General features: G+C 37.8%; 1 protein-coding gene across 2 annotated transcripts in view; it reads right to left on the reverse strand.

The window, feature by feature from the left end:
- Positions 1 to 25,475, reverse strand: part of SYNE1 (spectrin repeat containing nuclear envelope protein 1) — a 310,346-nt gene that overhangs the window by 49,027 nt on the left and 235,844 nt on the right. For both annotated transcript variants that reach the window (XM_082306888.1, XM_082306887.1), the window contains 17 exons: positions 24,194 to 24,394; positions 23,340 to 23,513; positions 22,763 to 22,894; positions 19,925 to 20,121; positions 18,757 to 18,889; positions 18,163 to 18,345; positions 16,728 to 16,877; positions 15,552 to 15,728; positions 13,270 to 13,425; positions 9,498 to 9,653; positions 8,588 to 8,758; positions 6,980 to 7,113; positions 5,386 to 5,590; positions 3,999 to 4,181; positions 2,839 to 2,985; positions 1,626 to 1,780; positions 1,121 to 1,268 (listed from right to left, as the gene is read on the reverse strand). In XM_082306888.1, the coding sequence (XP_082163014.1) occupies positions 1,121 to 1,268; positions 1,626 to 1,780; positions 2,839 to 2,985; positions 3,999 to 4,181; positions 5,386 to 5,590; positions 6,980 to 7,113; positions 8,588 to 8,758; positions 9,498 to 9,653; positions 13,270 to 13,425; positions 15,552 to 15,728; positions 16,728 to 16,877; positions 18,163 to 18,345; positions 18,757 to 18,889; positions 19,925 to 20,121; positions 22,763 to 22,894; positions 23,340 to 23,513; positions 24,194 to 24,394 (2,802 nt within the window). The remainder of the gene's footprint in view (positions 1 to 1,120; positions 1,269 to 1,625; positions 1,781 to 2,838; positions 2,986 to 3,998; positions 4,182 to 5,385; positions 5,591 to 6,979; positions 7,114 to 8,587; positions 8,759 to 9,497; positions 9,654 to 13,269; positions 13,426 to 15,551; positions 15,729 to 16,727; positions 16,878 to 18,162; positions 18,346 to 18,756; positions 18,890 to 19,924; positions 20,122 to 22,762; positions 22,895 to 23,339; positions 23,514 to 24,193; positions 24,395 to 25,475) is intronic.

Below are 25,475 nucleotides of genomic sequence, written 5' to 3' on the forward strand. Positions count from 1 at the left end.
ACAACAGTAGGAAATTATCAACTTAGACAGTAAAGGTTTCTGGACATTCAAATCTCAAAGACCTGAGATGTCTCAACTTTCAAAGACACTGTCCAGTTAATGCTGGAAGCACTGAGAGGAAATGAAATGGATGACATTTGTGAAAGCAAAGGCACTTAAATGCTAAAGCAAATGAATGCTAAAGCAAGCAAAAATGGTTGTGAATTACTTTCTGCTATCAGACATTCATCCAAACACTATGCTGTGTGATACATGGCAAGAGGGGAGGAAGGACATGACTCTCCCCATGACCTGGTCTGAGTCTATGGGTAGGTCATCTGAAAAAGTTGTGGGAACTGAAACTACTGTGGCCACATGGGAGCTTTGGTATGAAAATTGACTCGTCTTACTTGATCTTTACCAGGATTCTTGGCAGTTACAATATGGGTGGAGAAAAAATGTGCATCACTTGACTTCACTGAAGACTCATAAAGACATCCTCTAGTAAAAACTCTGAATCAGTTTTTCCCTGCAGCAAAAGCGGGGCTACTTCTTGATTTGCTACAAACAGACAAATGACTCCAGCACATAGCGAAGATCAAATCAGTTTGTTCTCCAAGGAAATGTTACCAAGTGGAGGCCCCATGATGAGTTACATAACTCAGTATTTGACAGAAAGTCTTCCTTTAACATGCTCTTCAGGTGCTGTATATGTTGGCAATTTAATAACAAATAAATAAACTCAGAATAAACTGAAAGAACAGAGATTTTCTCCAGTTAGGACTGAAGACAAAGGGCCAAATTGCATGAGAATAGTTAGGTTTCACGGGAAGACCAATAAAAACTTTGATTTCCTTGGTACAAACCAATCTGAAGTAGACTAAATGTAGGGGACGAGCACTCATAGGCATACTGATACATTATACACAAATGTAGACAGATACTCAAGTCCTCCCCCAAACTGGGTATTATTGACATATTTGCATGCTTCTGTTTTTAAGTTAAGATATCCTCAGATGGTGCAGGCAAATGTAATTCAATTCAAGGCATACTATTATATTACTCCATGAAAGAATGTGCATTCCATTTATGTATAAATAGTATGTGTTGTAGTTATGTATAAATACACACGATGACTTGCCTCATGTGCCCTCTGTTGCTCTAAAAGGCTCTGGTAGTTTCCCGAAATCTCTGCCGCCATCTTCTGCTCAGTCTGAACTAATAAATCCATCCATGTCTCACATTTCTCCAAGAAGGTCTGCTGCTGCAGCAAGAAAGACTGCAGCTTACTGAAAGAAAGAAAGATGGATTCAGGTAAGGTCTCCTCCTCTCTCACACAGTGTTAAGAGTCTTGCAATAACTTTTCCAGCAGAATTCTAAATCAGATGGCAATGCTTTTCCCACTCAGCTGCCTCATTCAATTTATTCAGTCAACACTTTGAAAAGTAGCAGTCTTCCTAATTTCAAATTCTGTTAATTTGTGGCACACCCACAGCCACTGGCTTCACTCTTTACTTATAAGTACCCCAAAGAAAAAGAGCTTTGGTTAATGAAATATCTGAAACATTTTCTATATTCTGCAAAAGTTATACTTTCTAGTTGTTGTAATCTAAGAAAACTATACAATAATCTTTAACTATCCCCACCTGAATCTCTCTGTAGTCTGAGATGAGATCAGAGACCAATGTCTGTTCAGGTTCTGCATTCTTTTGATTTCTTTATCATTCAGAGGAAGCCTGTAACCCAACTCATTAAGACGGTCCAAATCCGGGGCCATGCTGCTGAACTTCAACATCTGACTCTGCAACAAACAATAAATGTGATTAACTAGGAAGTTCAGTAATTAGAATATTACAGACTGCAAAATTATGAACTAGCACTCAGTTAAATTTGGAATGGCGTTGGTTGCCACCAAGTGGCAAGCAATCTCTATGCCAGCGAAAAATTGCATTTCCAGTTTTCAGCCTCTGGTCTCAGACCAAGAGAAGACTTACATTCATGTTTAAATGTGCACAGAGAAGTAAACTCAAATTGCACTGAAGTGTTTTGCTGAATTGGGGATTTACTGCTCAGAGCTGCAAAAGTAGGATAGTGTTTGAAGTCATGTTTATATTATCAAAAAAGTGAGCCTTTTTCCTTGTTTCTTAGCCTGAATGCTAGGCTAGTAAATTCCCATTGAACTTATTGAACTTTATATTTTCAGTTTTTTATTTTGCGGTACAGAAATATCCAATTCACAACATTAGGAAAATGTCCTGGTTTTCAGCATGCCCAAAGTGGAATTATGTGTATAGTTAATCCTGATAGAAAAATAATGGAAGATTAAAATGACAAAACCAGCCTAGATGGCAAAGTTCATCAACTTCATGTCAGGGCCTCTGAAAGAAGAGGGAAAAGAAAGCTCCACAAAAAGAAAGAGTGAAAGAGCTCAAATGGAGATCACACGATCCACAGTATGAATTTTTCTTCAGTGTATCAAGATACCCAAAATGAATAGGTGACTTCATCCCTAAAACTAAATACCACTGAGACAGGAATTGCATACATTCAAAAAAAGTCGAGATGAACAAGATGAAGGAAATCTCCCAAAACTGTTAAAATTTCCATTCTCATTTTGATTTGATATTAATTTTATTCTGAACAGTTTGCCTGTCCTTTTCTTCTTTACTCAGGGGCAAAGTAACATGGACAATCACTCCTTAACTGCCATCAAACTTCTAAGTTCTCAGTCTTACACTTTGCATGAGTGACAGTCCTTTAATAAGTATAGAATGCATGTATGATATTTGTGCATACCCTGTACTACAAATAACCAGGCTAACACAAAAAAAATCAACACTTTCTGCATTTATTAGTCACCTTGAGTTCCTCCATTCTACTCTGTATTGCTGAGAGATCGGATGAGTGACTGGGATCCTGTCCTTTCAATATTTCTTCTGCTTCTGTTATCCAGGCCTCAAGGACTTGCAGGTTCTTGGCAAAGGTTTGATAGTCCAGCACTCCAGCCTTGAATAGAAAAGGATCCACCATTTAAGAACTTTGGCCACATAGCATCCATATTGACATTACACTCCTGGTTATTCTCGTTATACATTTGCAAACAGCAGTATAGGCTAGGAGCAATTCTAACTGCTGCTTTGCTCACAGACTGTGGAATTATTGTTGTTTTTTTTTTTTTTTTTAGGTTAGAACAGAGGACTTTTGATCATAGCAAATAGGCAACACTTCAACAAAGTGCATAAATATCTCCTTGCCCTGAAATAGATAACCTTCTCTAACTTCCTTTTATGAAACTAACTTCTCTGCTTAATTTATTGTCAGCAGAGAGAACCACTAGTTGCTGGTATTGCAATTCGAAATGAAAAACTTCTCTTATGTTTTGCCTCCTCACAGCACAGTGATGTTATAAGCACATTCCAGACAATGCTGGATTTCTTCAGTAAATCCTCTTCTCACCCAAACAGAAGCCACTACCTTTTTGCTTTCTCACCCATATACTTTCCTATGGAACACATTCTGCCACTCCTTTTTTGCTTTTTAGTCCCTCGTGACACAAGCGATTAGCAACATCTACTGAACAGGCTTTGACACAAATGGTAGGTGTCAGTCTGGTCACTGACGTTAATATGAACTGTAAAAATCAATTTAAAAATCTCTTATTTGTTTTACTGCTAAAGCACTAGCTGGGAAGAGAGGTTGTCTTCAGGGGAGCAGTAGCTGTGGATCCAGCTGTTAGAACTATTGCTGTCTGCAGAAATTATGGTGCCCTTGGCATTCCAGATAGACACTTTCCTCCATGAGGTTTGCTATGCTCTTCCCAGAATTCAGACCTTCTTACAACACCTCTATGCTGGACTTGAGCATATTTTCTACTCTCAGCATTGGCTTCCAGGGAAGTCTAGGAAATGCTGATGAAGAGGTAACACCACCCTCTTCTCCCAGGCAGTTTTAGCTAATTTATGTGTTTTCAGGTACCACAGGATGATCAGATTCAAGGACTGAAAACACTCTCTGCATACCTGAAGTACAGTCTGTTGCTTGCGGAGAGCCTGTTCTAGGGTTGACAGATTTTGGTTCAAAGAGAGACGATCAGACTGTATAGCTGCTGCTGCTGAAGCCTCCACCTGGCTTTTTAGCTCCTCTCCCAGTTCTTGAAGAACAACCAGTGACTCCTGCGCTGTCTTCAAATCCGTGAGTACATCCTGTGGCAACACATTGAATAAAGATATGAAGAGTTAGCGTGACACTGCTGATATAATCTTCCCCTGCTTTAAAGGAGGAATGAAATGACCAAACTCTACCACTATATGAAAAGCTTGTATTTACTACTGTATTTCAATGCCAAAGTGTCCATTCACCCTCTGTATGGAAAGGAAATGATGTGTAGAATGAAGTACCTGTGCACAGAGGAACAGAAAAAAGTGACTGCTTAGTTACCTTTGAGCAAGCCTGAGTTACTGATGAGGCAATAATTGTTGAAACAAACTTTTTGAATCTACTGACATGCTGGTCCTAAGCAGTGGCAGCCCTCACTGTGGGTCGATTCAGGTCTGACTAGACCTCCCTTTTTTTATTGCTATGAATTACCAGGAGGGATGAAAAAATAACTTTTGCAAATGGCTTAACATAATGGCTAAAGAATGGGACATCAGGAAATGAAGAAATTATTCAAACTGAACAATTTGAATTGCCGGTCCAGATGACTATGGCAGCAAATGTTCAAAAAGCTCATTAATATGTTCATTGTTCTCCTTGCAATTGTTTTGCTTACACTGACAAAATTTTTTTGTTGTCAATGACAGTTTACATTAACTTAAACTCAAAAGAACCAAAATGTAACCATAGATAGGAGATAAACTATCCCGCTACCTGGAGATACAGTCTTGAAAAAGGAAGAATCTCTAGGTTCCAGAGTGAATGGTGTCCTTCCACAAGGAAGGATAAAGACATCCCCAGAACATACACAGTCTTTTCATTCAGAAAAAGCGAACAGCCTTGACTGGTAGGAATATAGGCAAAGGATCTTGTGTTTCTTTCTATTATGAGGAACTCAATAGATTTGGCAGAGATATTTTCCCAAGCAAGAATCCCTTCAATAAGCAGGGATTTAAGACTGAATCAAATGATATAATTTATCCACCTTCTCCAGAGAGATGACTTCAGATACAAGCTTCTGAAACACCACCACAACAAGTAATGGAGGAATCACATGGAAAGTATGAGAAACTCATGAGACTTGGGTAGCAGACGTAAAGCTGTTTCTCCTGTCCCTGAGATGCATCAGTGAAAAGAAATGTGTTTGTACACAAGCTTCCAAAATACCAAGTGTAGAGTTTAGTAATGGAGAGTCTCTGTGATTTTTAGCCCACAGAGCTGTGAAAAACTGCAAAGCTTAACAGAACATACATTGCAGTCCTGAATCCAAGTTGTAACTTCATCATCAGCAATGTCTTTGCTGGTAGCAGTCTTCAGGAGTTCATTGGTCTGGTCTTCCCGCTGACGGACTGTGGAAGAGCACTGCTGGTAACAGTCCTTGTACCTCTGCCACAGCTGAAGGAGGCCCTTACTGGCACGCAGCCGCTCTGCAATCTCCTGCAGAAGGTTGTTCCACCTGGTGAAGAGATTGGATGAATGATCGAAGCCTGGGAGTCCACAAGAACTATCCCTGCCCCTCTTCCTCTCTGCTGTTTCCCATGGCCTTTTGGCTTTTAATAAAATTGATAATAATCAAGATCCAGACATTTGGGGGGGGGGGGGGGGGAAAGGAATCCAAGAAATATATTGACAGGTTGTTCTGACCCATCGCAGCAGGTCTGATCTGTGCTACATCTTGGATGCTGTATATTAATGCTTGAGGTGAGAGCTGGAGTGCACTTTTTGAAGTGAACCTCTTGCTATTTCCACTTAGCACGCTTTGGTTCACTGCACAGAGCATCCATGACTGACCATGAACTGCCAGTACCAGATTCCTGCAAGGGCCTAAGAGGCCTAAAACAGGTGTAAACAAGAAACTATTTCTTCTGCTGCAATTTCCTCCCAAAACCTCTCAGAATATTTAATGTCATAAAGCTCTGTGTAACTCCCTTCTAAAATACTCCCAGACCTATTAAAACTTTTTATATTTCTATTAACCAATTAAATATCTAATCCCCCTTTGAATTCTTGGCTCTAATGGCAACCAGAAACATGTACTCTCTCAAATGTGCTGGTATTTATCAAATTGCCTCATTATTTCCTTACTAAAGGAAATGACAATATTTTTCAATTATATGATAAAAATGGTGAAGTGAAAATTCCATCAGTCATCACTGAAACTGTTAAATCCTACAGTATCTTTTTTTTGAAATGGGGTGAATAATCCCTCAGTTTTCTTCCAGATTCTAGGACAGGATGGACCACAGATTAAAATACATTTGGCATGATTGTGCTTTCAAAAAAAGCCCCAACTTTCTACCAAACTAGTTTTTGCTTTGGGATCCTGCCTTTCTGTAGCTTCTCTGAGTAAATGCTTACACTGGTTCTGGCCTGGATTCAAAGTTGGGGAAACTGTTTGCCAAGCTACTGGTGAAGGCTTAGACCTTCTTGCCTCTCATGCCCTTCCTACAAGTAGAAACAGCAACCTAAAATCTGGGGAACCTCATGCATGCATAGCAGACAATTTTTTTAGGCAGGATTCTTGCATTTTACATGTAGTATTATTTTCCAGCATGGTATTTATGAATTTTCATTGGCAGCCATGCATGGAGCAAAACTATTGACAGTAATGTCCAAATGCTTTGCTAGAGAAAATAATGTTTCATTTATTATTAGTGGTAAATAAGACAGTTCTGCTCCAGCCCTTGGCAAAAGAAATAACAGCACTCACCCCCACAAGCCCTCCAAACCCCCAAAACCATAAAATAATAAAATATAACAAAAACAGAAATTATGGAAAACTGGGTCAATGGGTAAATGCAAATTTACCACTGAAAGTAAAGGTCAACACACAGACATTTTCTACCTCATATTCACTTCTTTCAAAGTGTTGGTAAGTGTTTCAGTCACTGGTGGGTGACATTCTTTCAACAGTTGATTGGTTACAGAACCAAATTTCTGCAGGCTATTTTCTTGCTTTTCCAGTTCATCTTGTAGGCTCTAAAACAGATGGAATAATAATTAAAAAAAAAAAAAAAAGATGCATGAGGTATTACAATTGCATGATGTAGAAACATTTAAAAATAGTATGTATCAATTACATCATACAGGTTATGAATGCAAAACTTGATTTCATGTGTGTTTCATCTAAATAGAAGGTTATTTAATATGAAGACTGTAGTTAGATTCATTTGATCAAGGTGTAGCAAAAAGTAAATTTTAACTTAATATTTTCTCAAAATGTAAAAATCTTGTAAAAGAAATTATTCTAAACAAGTACTCTTGCACAGAAGGAGTAAGTGCATGGAATTGCTTCAGAAATTAAAATGTAACCGATGAAAGAAAATAAATTAAATAACATTTTCCTGTTTAGAATTAGATGAAAAAAGTAACAGCACAGAAAAAGATTTATTCTGAAAATAAGGTTCTTGCTCTTTCATTTATCACTCTGAAGTATTGCTGGCAGGGAAAAGGCTCCTTTTTTTTTTTTTAACCTTAAATATTTTTATGCATATTTTTACAGTTTGAATGGCCCAGAAAATCTCAACCTGATTAAACAGTACAATTAAAATCTTAATAAGCAAAAAAAGTAATTTTCTGTACCTATTGTTTTACTGACTCCTCCTCTCTGACACATAAAAAAAATGAGAACACTGTAAAATGCATTAATGGATGAACTTTAAATCTTGGTTTGAAAAGTGCTGTTCATGCTTAGGGCATTTGGCTTTATATTTATCTGGACTTCAAATCACACAAATATTTAAATGATAATTTAAATTTAGATTTGCTAACAAATACTAACAACACAAGTTCTTGTTACTTTATGCATCTGGAAATGTTTGCATAATTATTTTTGATTCCAAAGACAACAACTTTCTTTGAAATAAAAGATTATTCTATGTAATAGAACAACAATTTTAATATTTTTAAATTTAATTATTTATATTAATTTATTTCAATAAATATTAATTTATAATTTTATAACAGGAGTCATTGTACTTTATGCTTTTCTTACAGTGGAAAACCACTTGAACATGTGAGTATCTCAGATTTTGGAACATTATTTTCTTTGATTTTCAATCTACTGCAACCACAGGGTTGAGATGGGGGGTGGGGGGGATATAAAATGTGATCTCAACATATGCCAGTAGCTCAGAAGCCTGACAAAGCAGAGTGAGAAACTTTAGTTTTAATGGTCACCATCATGATTTAAAAGCTTTTAACAATTTGATGGTACAGCTCAAAATTTAAAAAACAAAATCAAAAATCTAAAAAGAAAACAACTATCACCATTTTATTTTTTGCAAAATGAAAAATGCAATGGCTATTTGATAACGTGTTCTCTTAATGTCATGTGATTTTACTTCTATTTCTTATGAACCAAAATGCATAGTTATCTGCATCCATGCAATGAGGAAAAAAATAATTCTTAAATCCATCCTTAGTATGTCAAGAGGCATGGTATTCTTTTCACCTCAAGTTTATCAACTTGGACTTTCACAGCTTCCAAAGAACCAGTAAGAAGATAAAAACGGGACAAAGAATATCTGGCTTCTGTCAGGTAACTATTCAGTTCTTCATAAGCCACTTTGTAAATGCTCCACTGATCAAGAACAGATTGCAACAATATCTTCAGTTGGCTAACCTAGGAGAGGAAGGAGGAAGAAAAAAAAAAGTAAATGAAAAGCATTTGAGATATTTCAGTTTTGTTTAAATTATTTCCTTCCTTTTGATCTCAGATACTACTTGTTCTACATGCCAAATCTTAAATCTGTTGTAGAATGAAGATTTTGCACAACAATCATCTGGGCTTACTCTGGGTACAGCATAAAGTTCTGCTTGATTCTATAAAGCTAGGATGGCAGGGACCGAGAAGGTATCAAGTCAATTCTACTTTCGTCCAAAGCAGGATCAAGAGAAATTGCTTAAGACTATGAAACTTGTATCCCTAAGGCAGGCAAGTCAGCCTATGAAAGTCAGCAGAGAGGCTAGCCCTAATACACTGCATTCCTCCTGAGAAGGTGGACTGATGTTATCAAGCTTTGGATGACAACAGTTAATGCTGATCTCTTCCTTATTCTGCGAGACCTGTGTGCTTGAAAAGGTAGTTCCTTACAGATCATTTGGTACCTTTCCACTAAATATCAGGAAGCATCTAAAAAGCTTCAATTACAAGACTTAGAAGCATCCTTGAAATAGGAAATATTATACCCATTTTATGTGGAGTGTACACACAAACTTGGGAATGGTTGGAAACAGGGACACAATTCAGAATCTCTTCCCCTACAATATAGAAGAAATCCACTACTTGCAAACTGCTAATTCTTTCTCTCCTCCATGCCCTATTCCTGGAGCTATAATTTGCCCCTCAATGATTCTTTTACCATGTGATCCAAATTGGCCCAGGAATGGTTAATTTCTTGCAGTGTATTCATAACAGCAGAAGAGACTTCCTCCTTCTTGCTCTGTATCAAAGACAGACCACTCTGTTCTACATTTTCTACTTCTTTTTCCTTTGTTCTTATTGATTCTTCTAATTCCTGAAAAGAAAAAAAATGATATCTGAGTATGTTTGTTTGTTTAATTGGATAGATAATGCCTTGAGATAGAAAAGATGCCCATAAGCTCCTTAGTTTAAAAAACAGGAAAGTCATGCTTGCATACTTTGGCTTTTTATTCTCAAGAGAATCATAACTCACCAGCAATTTTATTTAATATTTTATGTTCCCTTTAAAGCATAGTTGTTTGTCATTAATTTAAATAGAAGCATGTCCTCTATATTAAACTTCTGTTTAATCTTCTGCTCTCATGTGAGAGTCCAAAACTCATTAAAAATAGGACAGCAGCTTGAATACATGGGAAAACTGTTGTTTGTCTTAGGTCGTCCTACGACACTGAGAGGGCTTTTTAATTAGTTCAAAGCTGGCTCAAGCCTCTGGAAAAAAAAAATGAGTTTTGCCACCCAAGGAAAAGGACAAAATGACTTCCTAGGGGAAGATGTCAATTTGCCATGCCTCCCCACATGAAGGGGAGTCTTTATTCCTTTGCCAGGTCCCAGCAAAGCCCCTTGCCTGAGGACAGCGAGCCTTCCCCTAGATGACAAGTTCATTGGAGTCCAGCCAATGACAACAAGCAACAGACTGCAGCAATTTTCCTTATTGCCTCCTCAAGGTTGCATGCCATTGGGAAGCATTAATGAGCTCCACAGCATTTTGCTCTGCTCAGCTTTCCCACACGCTAACCCAGGAAAATGGGAAGAAAATGAACAGTTGGCATGAAAACAAGTGAAGAAAACTGGGCTGCGTACATAAGCACTGAGGCCATGACAACTTGTTAATGGCCTGTTTTGCTGCTTCAGGCAAATGCTGACTGTGATTTATGACGACCCTAGATTGGTCACTGAAATGCCGATTCAAAGTTTCCAGGTTTTATCATGTTTTATCAATAAGCGAAGTGCAGAAGCTCTGGTATGTAACATTCACTAGTCACAAAGCCTGTGATCTTCCTCATGCCTCAATAGCATGAGAATGAAGCTACAAAATGAAGGAGAGAGAACAGGAAGACTCGGTGAACAACTGTTGAGTCGTATAGCACGCTCCCACAAGCTCATTCCTAGCCAGGAAACTACCTACATAACTTCGTGGCATGGTGCAGGGGAATCCAAGAAAGTCTTGCAGTGCTCTGACTCGTATGGAAACTGTGTAGCTTCCGGCAGTGCAAATACTGAGTCTGAGCAGAAGTGGGAAGTATGGCTTGTAGGCTTCAGGCCAGCAGTCTGAAGATAAAGTAGTCAGAGTGATATGGAAAGCAGACTGTGAGGTGAGAGCAGTCTTGGGATGCCTCTACCTTAAGTAGTACATCTTGTGATCTCAGGTTATATTTTAATTTTCTGCAAGCCTTTCCTTACTGAGAGATGGATCATCAGGGAAAGAAAACAACACAACAGAACTCTGGGCAAACTGAAAACCTATGTCTTTCAATAAATTACTCTCCCTAAGAATCAAAACAACAACAAGTGAACCATTGCCATAACAGACTTTACATTTTAGATAATGGGGGGAGTATTTGGAACCAAATTCTGCCCAGTCTTGCAAACACTTGCTATTAACAGAATTTATCCCTGCACACATACAACACACTTTTTTCTATAGACATATATGTGACAGCATTTTTGCTGTACTGTTTATTCTTAGCCTTGTCTTCTGTATTATTTCACATTTCTTCAGACTTCTAGCCATTGTTCCAGACTACAGCCTTGGAGTAATACATATTTTTTTTTACCAGCTGACACCAAAGCAAACACTTCTAAGTTGTACATAGTAAATTTGACTTTCCAAAAAGTGGATTTTAACACTAAAAAAGTCATTTAAGTTTGTACAAGGTTGCTCCAGAATTTAGAATGTAAAACAGGCAAAAGATTCAAACACCAAGAATAGCAAATATTTCTGGTTCTCTGTGGAAAGGGGTTTCTTATTCATCATTTTAAACTCATGACTGAATTAAAGACACATAGCTGTTTCTGATCAGTGATGGGAAAAAATGATTGCCTTCACTTATTAATATGACACTAGGCAGCAACTAACATTGGTTAATAAATAAACTGCAGCTTTTGTACTAGTTGAACCGGATACCTGGGAGTGTCTGATACAGTTATTTCTTAAACAATTTGTTTCTCTGCTGATCAAAGTCTTGCCATTCATAACTGACTCCCCAAGTGTATTTGCTAACTTCCCTGACTGAAAGGAACTATAAAGGTGATAAATCAGATTCAGCTTTGAACTCCAGCCAAGCACAGCCTGCTGATTATGTCAGGCTATGCTAAATTACCCTTGCTTCAGTCATATAGGCTTATTGTGCTGATACCTGAATTGAAACTAAGCACTGCAAGCAGTTTGAAAACTTAGGTCAAGAACTTCAGAAAAAAAAATTACTTCTAATATATCTGGCTTAAACAACTATTTGCCTTTACAGAAACAAAGATGGTTTTAATACACTGGTGAAAATAGATCAAATTTTCTTCTGCATTTCATTTGAATAGATTTCCATCTGTTCTGTTTGTGAAGACTTAAAAGCTAGACCATATTCATCCCATTCATTAAATGCATGCAGGAAAGACAGCCACACCAAGATAAAAAGGCTTCCTTATTCCTTTTTAAGGGGATGAGAACATCAAGATTTTGGGCATACAGTTGTCCTGTCAGAGTTTATTTACACATTTGCTTTGGTGTGAAATTTATTATTTGCTGTCTGGTAAAACAAAATGCTTTTGAGCAAAAATTATCTGATGCCTGATACCATATAGAGGCCTTTTTATAAATTCAGAAAAATCTATTTTGCTTATACACCTATAAGCTTGAACTCTAGCCCAACAGCTCCAGAAGCAAGCTTCTAACTACTTAAATATGTGCTATTCTGAGCAAGATGTTCAGAATCAATTGTGATACCATATTCACTGCTGTGTAGTCCTTGTATGAATTTTGCATGAAAAACTGAGGTGGTTCTGAACTTATGTGCATCATGTATACTGCAGCTTTGCCTCATCCTGTCTTTGCCCATCGTAATCATGATTTTCCTTCAGTCTTCTGAAAGCAAAAGGGAATACAGCACTATTTCCGTCTCTGGATAGATGAATATTTGAAAAAAATTGATTCCTAACACATTTTGAATAAAAGCATAAAACGACCTTGGGTTCTAGCATTTTTCTTTGAATAGTCAGGTGGACTATATCAGGTGAAAAAGAATACAAAAAAAGGGGGGGCAGAGGAAAGGTAGTGATAAAGCAGAAAAAACAAGTTTCTGAATAGTCAAGCATGGTGTTCATGACATCAAGGTCCATAAGACTGGCTAAACAGGAATAGGAACTTATTCCTTTGATGGCCTTTCTAGTTCAGTACGCTTGGCATGCTTGGAAATATCCATGCGTTAATACTGAATGCAAAAAGAATAATGACTTTGGTTCCTTTTAAAGATCTTTGGGACATTATTGTTCCATCCTCCTTTTGTATTGCTTTCACTTTAGGAATGAAATCTCTCCCTCACTGAAGAAAAGAGGAGTTATGTCACTGCCTTCACTGATACGAAGATTTCACATGACTTGATAAAGTGTTGTTTCTAACTGTTGGAAAGAGAATATTGTTATTTATAAGGGGACATTACCTGACAGTCTTTCAAAGCATTCTGTACTGAAGCCTGGTCTCCAATTTTCTGTTGCTGTTTCAGCTTCTTCTCTTGGGTTTCAAACCAAGTTTTTAGGCACTGCACATTATTTTCATATTCTGTCCAGGATTCCTGCAGACTTTCCAACAGCTGGATCTGCGAAGAAATATGAATATATACTTTCTCATACAATTACCTTTATTGTTGGGTCAATTAAATAAATCAGTGAAGACCAATGCTGACCAGTGACTTCTTGGAATTCAATGCTTTTAGAATTTAAAAACAGTATATGCATTCAAATTGAAATATATCTGCTATTTGTAAAAGCATTCATAATAAAAAACCTGCTTTATCCAGAGATAATTATATAGAGATAACATATTAAACTATTATGACACATTGAAAGAAGCTAACAGTTTCGCACAATACTTTTATGAAGTGGAATTCTTTTCAGAGATCAAGGACCTCAGGACTTCCCAAATAAAACCAAGCATACAAACATACATTTTATATTATTTGCTTATAACTGTGTAAAGCAGATGAAGATCTATATTACCTCCTTTGTCAATTGACTGCTTTAAAGTTACTTAGATTTTTCTGATTGTTCTAGGTGTTATTCAATGGCAAATGAGATAGCGCTTCTATTCTTCAAATTAAAAATAAAACAAAACAAAACAAAACAAAGCAGAATTTGAAAACAGAAGCACTGCCATAAAAAGCATTCATATTACTTAAGACAAACTCCAGTCTAGGGAATGAGCCATCTTAATTAACTGTAATCTTAATTAGAACTGCTTGAAGATATGATGGTCAATAGCAGCCTTGGCCACAGCAATGATGAGACAGTTGTGAGTGAAGTAAGGAAAGCAAGTAGCAGAATAAATATCCTTAGAATAGCAGACTTTGGTTTGTTCAGGTAAGCATGATCCCATGGGAAGCTGTACTGAAGGATAATGGAGTCCAGGAAGCTGGTTGATCTTCAAGGACAACTTTCTCAAGTCATAAAAATGACAAATCCACAGAAAGTGGATTGCAAAGAATGGTCCTAGAAGCATGGCCTTGCCATGCAGGTCTTATGTTAGGAAAGCAAAGTCTTGGCTGGAACTAACTAGCGAGGGACAGAAGCCCTTCTTGTTCACAAATACATCAGCAACTAATGGGAAACCACAGAACCGTCTGAGGTACAAAGTGCCTTCTTTGCTCTGATCTTACTGACGAGGTCTCCTCTCATACCTCCCAGGTCCTCATGCCAATTAACAAATTTTGGCATACAGAGGTACTAGCCATGGTAGAGGAGGAAAGAATTAGGGCCTAGTAAGTAAGCTGGTCATGTAAAAGTCCACAGAACCAGACAGGGTGTTTTTGACAGTGACAATGTCATGTCAAGGCTGCTGTCTATCACCTTTAAAAGGTCATGACGGTTGGAGGAAGGTGCTGATGACTGGAAAAAGGCTATACCGCAAATCCTACCAGAAATCATTTCCACATGAATAAAGAACAAGGAGGAGGAACAGGGGCAAATTGTCTTACCAAGAGCAAATTGTGCCTGACCTAACTGGTTGCCTCTGCTGTGATGATATGATTGACCCTGTGGACAAGTGGAGAGTAGAGGATATTGTTTAACTTGGCTTTAGCAAGGCTTTTGATACGGTATCCCATAGTACCCTTGTAGGAAAACTGAGGAGGCATGGGTTGGATGGCCTACAAATGAATGAACTGACGGGAGTCATCAGGCTTAAAGGTTAGTGGTGAACATTTCCATGTCTATCTGGCAGTTATTTACAAGATGCATCTTCAGAGTCAGTCCTGGGGTTGATATTGTTTAATACCTTCATCAATAAACTGAATGACATGATGGACTGTGCTTTCAGCAGATCCATAGACGACACTGATTTGGGAGAAGTAGTTGATATGCTGGAGAGTAGGGCTGCCATTCAGAGAAACCTCAACAAGATGGAGGAATAGGCTCATCAATCCTCAACAAATTCAGTGAAGACTAATGTGAAGTCCTACACCTGGGACCTGATTGGAAACACGGCAAAAACTTGTCTCCCACAGGGGTGGTTAAGCACAGGAACAGGCTGCCCAGAGACATTGTGAAATCTGTCCTTGGAGATTTTCAGAACTCAGCTAAGCAAGTCCCTGTGCAACCTGATCTAACTAAAGTTAGCTCTGAGCAGGAGGTTCGACTAGATGACCTGCAGAGGTTTCCAACCATTATTATCTTATAGTTCTATGTATTCTGAAAGTTCACTACAGAGCAGCTAGGGTTTTTTCTTTACCTTTTCTGTTATCAGGCCTTGCAGGATTTGCCAACGTCTGTTCATTGCTCCGAGCTGTTCTGCAAAATCAGTTTTGTCGCTACGTTTACTTTCAACATCCTGGCTGCTAATTTGTAGCACTGATTGGTTCACAAAGTCTACTGTCAACTGTTTGCAATTTAAATCTATCTTGAAACCCTAGTAGAAAAGAAGGGAATAAAAAACACAAAACATAAGTACCACGACTTCTTACCTTCCTGCAAAAGAGAGAAAAATGTTCACAAATTACAACTTTACCACAATTTAGCTAGAAGCTTTTTTTAGCAATTGAACAGCAATTAAAAACATTGTTACTTTTTCCTAAGTATTGAGAAGTAAACCAGCAATACACTGCCTTTGGAATAAAGAATCTGCCTCACCCACCCCCTCCACCCCCCAAAAAATCAGTAAAATTATTGATATTGGTCTCAAGGATCAGATTTAAGAAAAACTGGGTATATATTAATTTTTTTCATTTTATTTAGTCTCAAAATCTTTAACACAAAAACAGATAAGATGGAAAATATTCTTACATACAAAGAAGAATAATAGCCAAGAAGTAAAGTGATTTTTCAGGAGACTAGTGAAACAAATCTGACATTGAGAAGAAAGTCACTGTGTGCAGATCTATTACAAGAGGGCTACTGATCTAGTCAAAGAAGTGAAATTGTGTTATATCTATACTCCTTTATAGTTATGCAAATATATAGTATCTTTCATTTTTGCTTCAGATACTGATCAAAATTATCTGTAAAGCACGGGCCACCTTCCATTCAAGAACAGGCTACTCTTTGAGGAGAAAGTGACATTTTGCAGAGAATTCATAATACAACATACATAATTTGCAAAGTGCTTTGTGGTTTTGGGTGAAAGACAGATCTAATAAGGTTTAATCATGTGCATATTGCTTTGGATTTACCTGGAAACGAAGGAAAGCATTTTAAAAATTATATTCCTGTCATAACTAAACAGCAGAGTAGAAGTAATTTTGGCGTCTTTTCCACAGTATCAAATATTACCCAATTCTAATTTGTGTACAATTCTAACCACTCTACAATGTAAGTTTTTTTTTCCTTAAATCACTTATACTTTACATATGTATACTTTACATAAATTTAATGGGGATAATTCAAAAGGGAAATCATTTCCACTCAGTACCTTGTACTTCTGGACATAATCCTGAATGGCCTTCTGTCCTACTACATTTTTTATATTCTCTTCATCCTGCTGAATGACATTTTCCATCAGGGAAATCCAGCTCATAACTTCAGTGATAGCATGGCGAGAAGGAATTTTGTCCATCTGGAGCTGTAGAGATAACAGACTTAAAATGCATGTTGTGAAGAAAATGGATAAGAATTTCTTGCTTTGCATTACCATAGCACATTTCCTTTACCTGCTCTTATTGTCACGTTATTCTACATCCCTAACGTATCACTGAAGTTTATTAAAAAAAAAAAGAAGTAGAAAAAAATGAAAGGTTTTAATAGGAGATATATTGTGTAACTGCATGCGTCATAGTAAGAAAATACCACATTAAAGGCTTCTTATTTCCATTCTTCATTGTACAAAGAAACTGGACAAACTCAAAGATTCAATTTCTGACTTCCAAAAGGTTCTGCATTCTCATTCCATAATTCTGTATTTCGCTTACATAGAAGATAAACTTTAAGCTATGCTTTTCCTGTCCTTGTAAATGGCTAATGAATAGATGCATGGAAAATAATTTTATACAACTCTTCTTGTGGTGGTGATTTCTAAATGGGCTGATTTTGAACAGTACCTGGTTTTTTTTTTCTTAAAAGATGCACTTTCAACATTTGATACAGTAGTGCTTGCTTACATTTAGTCACTCAGAAACGTGTTCTATGACTTTTTTGGTAGACATATATTTTGCATTACAAGACAGTTCAGAGAACTACTGAATCACATTATTTTGTTTAATATAATAGACTCAGGCAACATTTTTACCCTTCCTCTCTCCCCCTAAATCACGATCAGACTACTAACTCTGAAAGCATTCCAAATTATAAACTTAAAACAACTGCTTAGACTGATAACCTCCTAGCAACTAAATACTAAGCCAACTTTTAGACCAGTATAATTCTTTAACTTCAGTATTATAGCGTCAAAAAAACAAAACTACACAACCAAAACCCCTCCTGCTCCTACATATACTAGCAAGAACCTTGCACAATGTTTTTAGATTTATTTTGTCTTGCATAGATTTGAACCCTGTCTATTCAATTTGAACAAAACCACCATCCAAATCTGACAGGGCACAGGGATGTGAACTCCCTTTTTCCAAAAAGCATACCAACATGTTGAAAAAAACCCTCATCTGTTCTTTGGTTAAAATTTAACAAATGCAACTGTGAAAGTTTGACATTAACACCAATTGGTGTTAGACAGGATGGGTAGACAGGATTTGGACATGAGTGTAAGGTTTCCCACATTAAAACAGGAGTAACATTCCTCCTATCTTGCCTCACATGGATAAACTGAGGAAAGGAGCAACTATCTCTCAAAGGCAGTGCCAACCATACGGTCTGAATTTTCTGGAATATCAAAGGCCATCACTGGCCTTCCCTACCTGGTGCAATTTCTCTTGTACTGCTGGGATTTGTGTGAGCAGGTCTGTCCACTGACTGTCAATATGGGACAATCCCGCACGCAGTGCTGCTGTATCCACCTTCTTCAGCCTGAGGAGCTGGTTCCCAGTGCTCAGGACAGAGGATTTCTGTGATGATTTAGCATCAACTTCTTTTGAAAACTCCTGTAAGCAGAATCATTTTTGTGGAAATAATCAGCTACTTGTTTACTGTACTTAAGGCTTTACCTCAGAAAGCTAAGAATATCCTCCCTTCCCTTTAAAAATATGTACTTTCTGTTACTGTTTACCAGCTATACTTCAGACCAAGTGAGAACAAAAATTGTTTTCAGTCATAAAACCATTTTCTGTTTTCAGAATCATCAAGCTTTACAATCATTGCATATAACAAAGGAGCGCTGAATGTGCAAACATACCAGTGTTTTGAAGGACAGCTCACCTACAGAAACAGATTTTTTTTTTTTTTTTTTGCATACTCACTAATTCAGCAATGAGGAAAAGTACAACCATATGATTGCTCAACTGATTGTTTGTAATTGGAGAGAAAAAGGTGCCCTAGGTCTATGAATGACTTACCAAAAAGGAGTTCAGGTGGTCTCGGACTGTTTCCAGTTCCTGAGGAACTGTCAAAGACTGCTGGCTCCAGAACTCAAGTCGCTCCTTTGCAGATTGTAACCAATGTGTCAGTTCTCTTGATTCACTCTGATATCTGTAAAGATGTTTAAAGAAAACTAAAACAGTCATCACCACTTCTTGCCTCCAACTGAGTAGTGTCTCCTCCACATGTTAGAGGAAGATATGGTATGCCAGATTGAAAATAAAAATATTTTCTTTCCCTTATTAAGTTTCAGAAAAATGTGATTTAATTTTAAAGACAGGGATGGTATCAGGAAGCTCTTATTTTAGCCATTACACCCACAATTCCCAACAGTGCCTTCTTTTTGCCTCTTAGGAAAAACTAAGTTTAATGAAGGACTAGTAACTAGGTTATTGATCTGTTTGGGCAAGCTCCAACAGCAGCCCACCCCACGTCACACACATAAACACATTTTTGCTTTCCATCAGAAGGTTCAATCTTCCAAAAGCTTTACTACAAGATATCTCAGAGCAGAAATGTAACATTTTTTTCAGAAACTATCTCCATATCATTTCATATGCCAAGCAAATAATGAGATGTCAGAATGAGAGTGTCTCCACATAACCTGTATACATACAATCCCTTTATGTGTCTCTCTTGAAAGGCTACTGAGCCAACGAGCCAGGGATATTATGAACAATAGACAAAGCTGATATCACTTAGAGAATTCATTTCAAAAGTAGCATATGAACATTACTAAAGACAGCTAAAAGCTCCCTTCCACAGATGCAGTGACAGAGATCCACAAGAACCCAGCAGTGGCAACGCCCCTACCAGAACATGCCGAGGCCACTCATGCTACTTAGCAAAGCACACGCCCTTTCTCATCAACCTGTATGGACATGGGGCTTCTAACTTAGTTATCTAAATAAGATATCTTCTGACTTGCTTCCACCAGCTGTTATCTGGTACATGTTTTATTGCAGATGAGAGAGTACGATAGCACTTGTATGGAATAGCAGTAGGATATTGTAGAGTAGTCAAACTATCACATACATCTCAAAGTACTTTCTTTTAAATGACGAATCTAATCTTCTGGGTTCAGAATGACTTTGACCTGAACAGCGCAGGTGAAGAAGTTTATACTGTCCATTACATAAGCATTACCTTGTCCAGTGCTTCAGTATTGTCTCTAGCCTGTGAAGCTCCTTGGTAACCTTGCTGGTGTTACTTAACCAGCGTTCTCCAAGTTGGTTCAGTTGACTTTCAAGATCTGAGCAGCTAACAGAAAAGAGAAGCCTTTTCCCATCATCTAGCACTTGATATAATTTAGGTTGGTATTCAGTCAGGTCAGATCTCAGATGCTGTAATGACAGAGGAGACGGTTAGATAGCTCTGCAGGTCTCTGCTACCACACTTTCTCAACATTTAGTTTGCTTTTATTGCATTTTGTAGGATAACCAGTGTCACCACAGGACATCACATTTTTTTCCCTCTGCTCCAGCTCTAGTAACCTGGTCAAAATCTGAACGTGCTGTCACAAAACACCTCACTTCAATATGTCTATTGACAGCTCCTTATGATGAAGTCCTCCTTGGTGTAGACATTTTACACTTGAAAAGAACAACTTCAAGAGAATCTTCATGAGGCCACACCATTTCTGAGAGAAATTGATTAAAATGTCAGAACTTAATCTACCATCTACTGAAAACTACTGCAATGAAAGTTAAAGGTGTCCAATATCAAATTATTAACAGTGGCCACACTTCAGCCCTTTCAATGCCTATCTTCAGCTCTCTGGTCATTTAACACTTCTTTTTACTGATCTACCCTCCTGATACCCATGGCTACAAAAGAAAAGATTACTGCCCCCACCCCCTGAACACAGAAGCCAATTGTTATGGCAAAAGAAAGCAAAAAGGTACTGAAAAAGGGAAGGTTGTTAATACTCTTACCCTGAATCCAACTGGGAGCAGAGACAGATTTCATTTAAATGGTGACTTGTGGATGGGTAAAGAATTTGTATATGTGGGCAAACATACCTGCCAAATTCCGCTATCATTACACAAATAGTACAGATTTTTAAAATATCTGTATATTTGACTAAGCTTGAGCACAAAATGTACTTGCATTCCCATTTTTCAGTTATGCTGAAACTGATCTGAAGATTAAGTGTACAAAACTACCAGTCTCATGGTGAGTACATAAACTTTCTATCACTCTTACTGTCTCTTTCACATAGATAGAGCTCTAATAACTTAACAAAATTTTTATATTTATATATGTGTGTGTCTGTGTGTACTTACATATAACATATATACACAAATAAATGTATAACTTAGAGAGAGTAGCATAAAAAATTCCAAGATAGCCATAAATTAATTATGATGGGTTTTTAACCTAAATGTCGTCGCAGGGAGAGAAAAAAAAGGTACTAAAAATCATGCCATAGCAGAGTCTGAGAATCTGGATTTGAATAACCTAATTTATGTAACTAACTGATGAGAGAAACAAAAGAGGAAATCTAATTTAGGGCCAGGACCAACTCAAACAATGCCTAGCATTAAACAAAACCAAAAGAAAACCCACACACAATAGATTGCTTAAGTTCTCCTCATACCATTGCAAAAGCAGAAAGCTGTCTAGTAAAAGAACAGTATACATAACAAATTCAGAGTAGACAAGAAGCCAATTTGCAAGAAAAATTTGGCAGACATTTTTCTGTAAAACAAAACAAGAAAACAAAAATAAACCCAACCAAAGTGTCTGGTGTATAATGAGACAAAGGCAAAACACCAGACCAGAATTCTCATTTTGAGAACAGACAGAAAAAACAGGATGTGGTAGAAAACCTATATTTAAACTACTAGTTCTTGTTGCATTTCAGAACGAGGAAAGCAACTTGGGGAACCGCAGCTTCTTCAGCCTCACCTTGCTCTCAGGAAAGATCACTGAGTGCATCCCCCTTGAATCCATTTTCAAGGACAAAAAGGACCAAAAGGTAATCAGGAATATTCAGCTTGGATTCACTAACTCGACAGCCTTTTATAGAATCATAGAATCATCACAGAATGTCCTGAGTTGGAAGGGACCCACAAGGATCATTGAGTCCGACTCCTGTCCCTGCATAGGACAACCCCAAAATTCACACCATATATCTGAGGGTGTTGTCTAAATGCTTCTTGAATATTGTCAGGCTTGGTGCCATGACTACCTCCCAGGGAAGCCTGTTTATCAGTACAGGCTAGGAAGGGAATGGCTAGTGTATTTATCCTGGCATCTTCCATAACCAAGACATTGTGAATAAGGCACGTCACAGCACTGGCCTACATTAGGACTGTGAGCAACTGACTTAAGTTATTTTATTATCCCCATCTGCATGGTGCTGATGAGGCCACATCTAGTGCATCTGATTCTGCCCTGCTCCCACCTCCTGCTGAGTTCAAGAAGAAGGAAGTAGTCAGGGTCTATTAGATTATTACCTATCTGTAATAATAATATATATCTATTATATATAATATAATATATCTATTATCTTTATCTATTATCTATCTCTATCTCTCTGTAGAGCTATTAAGATGTTTAGGGACTTAGAGCACACGTCCTTTAAAAAGAGGCTGAGGGAGGTGTGCTTGTTTTAGATTGACAAACAGGAGGCTAAGGGCCAGTCTAACAAAGGCCTACAACTATTTGCAGTAGAATTAAAAAGATCATAGAGGTAAATGCTCCTCAGTATTGCCACACAATATGAAAAGGACAATGGTGATAAGCTGGAAGTTGAAGGTTTATATTGGGTATTATAGAAAACCTTTTCAGTAGGAGGTGGTGCAGCACTGCAATTGGTCCCCAGCTCGGCTGTGGGATCTCCATCTTTTGAGGTTTCCAATACTGTAGCTGATCCAGCCCATGGCACCTGTCCTGCTTCAAGTGGGAGGCTGGACTGGATGACTTTCAGAGGTCCCTTTCATCCAACTTTTCCATAAAGAATGTCTAAAAAGCACCAACCTGAAAAAGTGTAATCCGGTCTGTAAGCCTGTCCTCCGTCTCTTCCACCAAACCAACAGTGGGGATGCTACTTTCAACAGACTCCAGCTGTCTGGTAAGTTCCTGGTAATCTTCATCTAGACACATCCAGGTCTGCAAGCACAAATTATCCATGTGTACTGTGAATATTGATCTGGGTATCTAGAATTTTTATTACTTGCTTTCTCAATCTGAAATCCTATAGCTGCATTGTTGTGAATGTACAGAAATAACAGTGCAAACGTCCAGTGAACCTATAATAAGACACCATCTCTGTGTTAAGCTCAGCTTTTAGTTAGAACACATGGATAAAGCTGTCATGTTCTCCTTGTCAGCTAAAGCTAAGCAGTGCTTTTAAATTTAGAGGAACACAACTTGTATCACCTGAAGGTCACAACAGTTAAATAGCAAAGATTACACATAGTCTATCAGCGCCTTGTATGTACGGCAAAAGCGACTGATGTCCATCAATTCTGTCCAAGCACAGGAAATCAACATCACAGAATATCCTGGTGGTTGATCACAATGGCAGTACAGAAAAGACCACAGAAATTCTTACCTCTAGAATGTATTCCAGCTCCACACCTCGTTTATGAGCCAGCTTTAACACAGCTGAAGCTTGTGTCATTAGCTCTGAATGTGACTGAGTATCCTTCAAGAGGGCAAAGCTACTCATCTTTCTAAAGAGCGTTTCTGTCAGGATCATATGAGACTCCAACCCCTGAAAATATTCCTGAGAAATTTGGGTGTGAGGGAGAGGGTAAAGAGAGAATAGAAAAGAGAAAGTGCAATTGTTACTCAATTCATTATCATTAAAACAACATTTTAAGACAATAGTAGTACAATCAAGTAGCTGTAGACATAGAATTAGGTAAATTTTTCAGTCCACCAACATTTCACAAAACCCAAGACACAATATAAAAAGGACAATGGCCTTTTTAAAGAAAGAGATCATCCTTTCCACACAAATTCTATCACAACTCTCATTCCATAAACAAAAATAGCTTAAATCAGATACACACCACCAAAAAATTCTGCCTAATAAAAAAGTGTGGAAAAGTCTTGTTATATTTTGTGGGTGCTATTAGCAAATGTAAATTTCCGTTGGAAAAAAAATGGAGTGGTGGATGAATTTGCTATGTACCATGACAGGACAAGAATAGGAACTTGTTACTAGAATGCGGAAGAAAATGTGATCTACCTGGGTTCATCTTCAACAGAGCATTTGAAAGTTATTCAGTCAGAAGAGTTAATTAATTCCAATTTAAAATACAGTAAGTTTTAATATATCTTGATTTAATACTGGCCCACCATTCTGAAAAGCTCCTGAACCTTTAGGACCAGAAGGTTAGCAATTTGCTGTGTACAAGCTTACAGTTGTGATTAGTCCTGAAATATACCCCAGTTTCTTACCTTATGTTTCTCAAGTAGTGATCGAACCTCTTCCTTAGAAGCAACAATCATTTTCTGGTCGCCAGCCATCTTTTCTTGTCCTGTTTCTAACAGGTCAGCCAGGTCCTGCAAAGCCCGTTCATACTGTCTCTTAAGAGCCAGATTCTGATTCAGGTCACTCCGTCTGGATCCAATGATCATCATCAACTCATCATACATATCCTTGGGGGCAAAGAGTAGCAATGGTGATTCTTATTTTCACACCTTACACGTCTTCCTATAAGCAACCTTACTGTTCCTGTGCCTCTGTGAGTACTAGCAGAATAACATCTATTCCCAGCTCAAAAAGACTGTGCAGATATACTGACTTAATTGATAAATTAACAACTCACCATTTAAAGAGAGAAAAAATAAGCAAGACCTGCAAGTCTTTCAAGTGCCTGCATTCAGGAACAGAGTTAGCAGCATTCCAAAGGCTTTCTTTAAGTAGCAAAGGAGTAGGGTGATTGAGCTTAAGTCATCAAAATCCTGACTACTGTGTGGCTACTGCACACTGCAGATGCTGTTTACATTTTAATTCTTATAATGCAGGGGGGGTGGATGGGCTCCATCATGGCTATGGACTATAGGCATCTCAAAGCCAGATTTGTCTCCCTCTCCTGCCCCAGCAGCTTACTGGTAGCAAGCAAGATACATACAACCCATAGTAAAAATCAAACCAGGCCCAAAATAGCAATATATATAGAACAGTAAAGTGTAGAAAAAGTGCAGTGTGTATTGCATAGTGTGCCCATACTGCCAAATTACAAAACAAGCCAAAAGGAAGAATCTCATGAGTTCCCGTGTACTATTACTCATCTTGTATAACTCAACCATAAAAGCGAGAATAACCTACAGATGCTTTTCTTCACCTGAACAAGATTACTTTCTTGTTCTCATTTTGAGAATTGTACTCTCAGAGTATACATCTGACTGTGAGGGTAAGCCCATACTTTTGATCAAGACAAGACATCCACAAATTAATAAACGAGAATATCTCTACAACCATCCAGTGCTACAGCAAAGTACCCATCCTGACTATAGCTGACTCTCCTAGATTTAAAGAGACAATTGTGAGAAGCACAACTGTCAAAAATGCAAAGGGAAGGCTTTTCTAAAAACCAAAATCAAGGGGAGGGAGATATCTACACATAATCTGACAGCAAAAAAAAGCAGGAGGCTCTAAGACCAAAACGATAAAGAACTGGGCAAAAGACACATTTGCACAAACTCTTTGTCATTCATGTTTAATGGAGATCGCTGT

Source organism: Platalea leucorodia (genome assembly GCF_965183815.1).
Source record: "Platalea leucorodia genome assembly, chromosome: 3".
NCBI lineage: Eukaryota > Metazoa > Chordata > Aves > Pelecaniformes > Threskiornithidae > Platalea > Platalea leucorodia.